This window comes from Eriocheir sinensis, chromosome 43 (assembly GCF_024679095.1).
Source record: "Eriocheir sinensis breed Jianghai 21 chromosome 43, ASM2467909v1, whole genome shotgun sequence".
NCBI lineage: Eukaryota > Metazoa > Arthropoda > Malacostraca > Decapoda > Varunidae > Eriocheir > Eriocheir sinensis.
In genome coordinates this window covers 11,302,557-11,308,556 of record NC_066551.1, presented here as the reverse complement: position 1 = coordinate 11,308,556, position 6,000 = coordinate 11,302,557, and the positions used below count along the sequence as shown (strand labels likewise).

Sequence of the window (6,000 nt, the reverse complement as noted above, 5' to 3'; positions counted from 1 at the left end):
AATGTTGTGTAATTTTTTATATGAACCTCTGACTGTTCAAATAAATGGAATTCATGTCGCTGCAAAGTATTGTGTTGATTTGAACTATTATTAATATATTATAAGATGCACCAAATATACCTTTAATGTTGATTATTAAATATGGACCATATTTGTTTAATAATAATTGATTTTCTAATTAATTATGCTAAAGTTATGGTTACTTGAAATCTTGTGTATATGTAATTGTACATTGTGGTCAATAAATGCTCACTTTGACTAAGAACGGAAGAAGAATGGGCCTCGGTTCTCATCTCCGTCTCATTTTCCCTTGAGCCGGTGGTGGGTGATAAACCGTTACCCCTGAACACTGGGCAAGTGCAACGGGCGAGTTACCCTTGATACCTATTTTTGACCAATCCGAATTGGAAAATGAAAAGCTGGGTCGGCTGCGCCCTGACTGCCCAGGTTGGGTTTGAACTCAGTCCCGCGGTTTCATAGCTTGGCGTGCTAACCAGTAAACAATGGAGGAAAAGGTAGATTGAAATGAGAAGATGGAATAGTATGACAAGGGCGTGGTGAGAAGATTGTACTGTGGTAGTGGGAGGTGGTGGTAAGATGGTGAGTCAAGTGGCGGAGAGGTTGCGTAACGTGGAGGAAAAAGAAGGGTAGTTAAGGCTCAGCAGGGAGGGCGAGCTGGCTGAAGGAAAAGATGAGCGTGATAAGAGTGGTGCGAGAATCCAAACTAAGTGACGGGAAAGGTATAGGAAGAAGCAAGAGGAGTGTAGGAGTCAATGCTCAAATGGGAGTTGCAGTGTAGGTGTGGCATTACGAGATGCTGAAAATTATAGTATAAAGATGAGTTTCTGTTCGACGAACATGACTGGAGCCGTAGGCACAAGAGAGGGACAAAAACCTTCTCTAAGCTATTAAGAAGGACATAGAAGATTGACTGGCAAGAACGATATCGACTGAGGGAGAACTACAAGAGACGAAGCACTACAGAAAAAAATACCATTTAATACAACGTCTTTTCTCCTACAATAAATATGAAGAGCATGTAAAAGAAAAAAGTGTAAAGAAGATAAACAAGCTGAGATTAATGTGACCATTAAGGATATTCCTCTTGAAAGGTCTCTGTTGAGGATAAAAAGTTGAAAAAGTATATGAATGGGTTAGTGAATGAGTAAAAGATAAATAAAAAAAATAAAACAAGAGAGGAGAGAGTCATGTTCCTGTGCCTTGGGGAAGTTACTTCAAGTTAGGCTGTCCTGAAGGTCGGTGGATGAAGTGAGGCCGTGAGGTAAAGACAAACGGTGAGACGTCCTCAAGATGAGCCTTCAACTCCAAAAGCTCAGAGGGTTAGGCAGCTACAGGCGGGTTGTGGGGCAAACATACATGTGGAAAAACTATAAAACAAAAACATTCGCAACACAAAGCGGTTGATGAGCCGTATGGTAAAATATCTTGCATTAAACTGGTTCCCGATAACACGCAAATGGTAGATATTGTGCTTGTTGCTTCCATGAACATAGACAAACTTTATAGTCCAAAAGTGTAAAGACAGACTCCAATGTGTGAAAAAATAAAATGGCCTTTTTCGATCACTGAAACTCTCACTCTCACTCTCTCTCTCACACACACACACACACACACACACACACACACACACACACACACACACACAGCGCGCGCGCACACATGGTTGTTAAGTTTATTTAGTTTTTTTTTTTTTCTCACGTTTATTCTTGTCTCGGCCTTCTCTTTATATTTACCGTCCTTCCCTAAACATCTACGAAAAATTCTGTATCAGCAACTCGTTGTGACCTCGTTGTGCCCGCCCGCGCTCGGCATTCCCAGCCACTCCGCCGCCTCCACACCGAATCATGAATTTTCTTCTCACCATCTGAGTGAGTGGTCGGCTAATGAGAAAAAAAAAGGAAACACATGATTCTGTGTGTGTGTGTGTGTGTGTGTGTGTGTGTGTGTGTGTGTGTGTGTGTTCGTGCGTGTGTGCGTGAGTGCGTGTGTGCGTGCGTGCGTGCGTGCGTGTGAGAGAGAGAGAGAGAGAGAGAGAGAGAGAGAGAGAGAGAGAGAGTTCTCTCGTAAAGACGAAGGTGTGTTTCACTCCTAAGAGGGAAAACGAGACGACCCCACGCGAGGACTGAGGGACGAAGACATTAGCAAGTTCAACCGAGTCTTGTAAAACGATGCTGAGAGCTTTAGACAGTGTGGAGACTTTCAAGCCGACACAGTCCGGAAGACGAAGGGACACACGACCTCTGAGTATCCCTACCTCGCCTTTAGAGCCAATCCCTACCCGAGAGAAGCCTAAGAACCTTCACAACATCTCAACTTTCCACACGCACAACCCATCAGCGAGGCAAGGCTGGGCGAAGGACGGGACGGGGCCAAGGGTTAGAGACCAGGAGCAAGACTTGGAGCATCGTAATGAAATGCAACGCAAAGCAAGCAACGCAGCACAAAGCAACGCAACATAACGCAACGTAACAACGCAACGCCATGCAACACAACGCAAAGCAACGCAATTCAAGACAAAGGAAGGCAACTCAAGGAATTTCATCTTTTCCTACACATACACGCACTATCAGCCAGGTCCGGGTAACGGGTGAGGAGAGAAAGGGAAATTAATGAACCATGAGACAGAAGTTCTTCACTGCAAAAAATTTAAGTCATAATGTTCTCTTCCGCCGCCACCTACAGCGCGGCATCGGAACTCTCCTGCCAACAATTACCTAGATAGATAGATAGATAGATAGATATTTTATTGGCCACAAACACAAAAGTTTTTTTGATTAATGGTCCGAACATGCACACATCGCCGAGCCCATTGAGGCCAACCAGTGATTAAAAAAAATAATGGGAAACTACTACTACTCTCTCTCTCTCTCTCTCTCTCTCTCTCTCTCTCTCTCTCTCTCTCTCTCTCTCTCTCTCTCTCTCTCTCTCTCTCTCTCTCTCTCTCTCTCTCTCTCTCCTCCCCCCACCCAATAACTCTCTCACACACACACACACACACACACACACACACACACACACACACACACACACACACACACACACACACACACATCCCACTTCTCCCCGACACATCTTTCACTCCTGTAGCAGCGCCCCTTTCCTCTGTAACTCACCCGGTTGCTGTAGAACAAGTTGCTGTGGTACCACCGCACGTACAGAGGCGGCTCAGGCAGGTCCTGCAGCACACACGTCAGGTTGATCATGCTGCCCTTCTGCACGTAGAGGTCCGGTGCGCCGAGGATCTCCCCGCGGGGCTCTGCGGCACGAGGAAGGAAGCGAAAAGGAGTGAACTGAGGGGGATCAAGTAGGAGGTGAGTTACGTGAAAGCAAAGGGAAGGAAATGAATTATGTGAAATCGAAGGCCTAAGAGTGCGTTACGTGAAGTCAAAGAAAATTAAGTATCGTCATATCAGGGGGAAGAAAACTTAAATGCTTTATATATATATATATATATATATATATATATATATATATATATATATATATATATATATATATATATATATATATATATATATATATATATATATATATATACTTGGTAGAGTGGTAGCGTGCTGGGCCCACATTCATCGCGTGATGGACGACGCGAGTTCGAATCCTCACGCTACCACCTCGGATTTTTCAGTCACCGCCGAGTGGCTTAAAACTACCCACACGCTGTCCTGAAGACCACCCATCAACCCGGAGTTCCGGGGGGCATCATGAGCCAAGAGAAGATGGCGCTACTATAAACACTTGCCCTTTGCCATGACGGGCTGGGGCCGACTACCATCCAGGCCCCTCAAGCAAGCCTACCGGCGCTGTAGGCGTAGACGTAAAAAAAAAAAATATATATATATATATATATATATATATATATATATATATATATATATATATATATATATATATATATATATATATATATATATCTGTTCTCTGGTGGGTGTGTGTGTGTGTGTGTGTGTATAAAGTGACTGCCAATTCAACTCCATTATATTTTCTTCTCAGACGGTAACTGTTTCCTTCCCTCTCCGATCCTTTTTTCCTAAAAGCTCTTCGTCGCTTCTCGCTTGAAGGTAAAGGGACAATGGGGGCAGCAGGGACGACAACGATTACTGTTCTCGCCTCTAATGGCTGTGGTTAAGCTGACGTTATTATTATTTCCTGCTGTATTGAAAGAGTCGTTGGATGGAATTACGTTTAATGCTTCTAATAGCGATTCTGATCCCTCATAAAGCTCTCGGGTGAGGGGATGAGAGGTGGAGGTTATATGGTGCAAATAGAAAAAAATTCTTGCATTCTTAAAATTTAAGTATGTTCATGAGCAGTGCCATGTTAAATGTTTTGTATCTTGTCTTTGCACAAACACAAGGGAGGGGGGAGGCAGGCACAGGGCTAAAGATGAACAGAAAGAAGTGTCTCTAGAATGTCTCCCAGTGAGGAAGGCATTGCAAACTGTATTAGGTGGAAAGTGATCCTCTTAGATACTTTATTTTCCCGAAGGAAAGGAATGAGAGATTGTGTCAGCTCAGCGGAACAGATTCTCTTTCTCATCCGTGTTTTATGACTACCTGTTATGACTGTGAAGGATTTAGTTGTCATACATCAACCATCTTGTCTGGGGTGCACGTTGTGGCACCCAGAGCTTCTGACCCGCACTTCAAGAACTTGACACCTCACCTCTCTCGTATTCCTCTCCTTTTGCACCCCAGTACAAGGTTGCTGTACCTATACTGGTTTACTGAGAGCCACGCACAACTATTAGTAAGGAAACACTTTTTACTAGCATCCAAGGACTTGACACGTCACCTCTCTCAGTGTGCTCCTCTCTTCTTGCACACCACTAATAATAGATCATTGCACCCCTACTAGATTCCTAAGGACCACGCACACTTAGCCACCAAACACTTCTTAACAGTACTCCAGGAATTTGACACCTAACAGCATGCTCCTGTCCCACTGATCCTCACTACAACTAACACGGTGTGGAGACCCGTCTCCACGCCCCAGCCGCCAGTCTCCAGGCCGCCTATCTCTCCGAGGAACCGCCAGTTTCAAGGAGAAAACGAAAACCTGGAATCCCTGATGACCCGCCGAGACAGCCCCACCCCTTCCCTCTAATGGAAGAGTGGCAAAATGATGATCCGTCACGCCACGATGCAAGTGCTGTGTTGAAATGGGTGAACAGACAAACACAGACGCCATAAAATACGTTAAAAATTTATCCATATCGGTAAACAATTTACCAAATTCGCGATCGAAAGATTGCACAGCCTTCCGTAAGCCATTCTTATGCTCTATATTCCAAGCTTCCGTTAGATTCCTTTCTTGTATCAAAGGTTGCAACACATCATCCGCTTTTACTTCGAAATGTACTATATGTCATGCCTGCCTGCGAGGAGGGACCGATAGGCTGGGGAAAAGTTAAAGCCGGTTCTTACGGCGGACCCGCGTCTGTGTTTGTCTGTTCACCCACGGTGCCACTCTTCCATTAGAGAGAAGGGGTGGGGCTGTCTCGGCGGGTCATCAGGGGGTTCCATGCTTTCGTTTTCTTCTTGAAACTGGCGGTCTCCTCGGAGAGATGAGCGGCCTGAGACTGGCGGCGTGGAGGCGGGTCTCCACACCGGGTGTCTACTACCATGCTAAGAGTCCCGAATGTACCCTCAGTAACATGACAATCAGTAGAAAGGAGACTGAGTGCTCCTAAGGCTGGTAAAGTGGCTGCTCTTGATCTTGTTAAATGGGTTCGTGATGACTTTCAGCAACTTTCATGAGCAGATTTATGCTGAAAAACTGCATCACATATTTTTCAAATCTCATCAGTGACTTTAAGGGCGCTTTGAGAGTGAACACACGCAAAAGGCAAAGGTTAGTATAATTACACACGAGGGCAGGTGAAAAAATGCTACAAACATGCCTCAGTAAAAGATGAAGCAATTAACTCAGACAAAACTTTCAACACATGCGAACAAGAAGTTTTAAAATGACATACGG

General features: G+C 44.5%; 1 protein-coding gene across 1 annotated transcript in view; it reads right to left on the bottom strand.

Annotated features, from left to right (window-relative positions):
- Positions 1-1,090: 1,090 nt before the first annotated feature.
- LOC126980209 (zwei Ig domain protein zig-8-like) overlaps positions 1,091-6,000 on the bottom strand; it is a 55,022-nt gene continuing 50,112 nt past the window's right edge. Inside the window, exons 4-5 of the mRNA XM_050829844.1 lie at positions 3,101-3,277; positions 1,091-1,116 (exon numbers count right to left, since the gene is read on the bottom strand). Coding sequence (XP_050685801.1) covers positions 1,091-1,116; positions 3,101-3,277 — 203 coding nt within the window. The remainder of the gene's footprint in view (positions 1,117-3,100; positions 3,278-6,000) is intronic.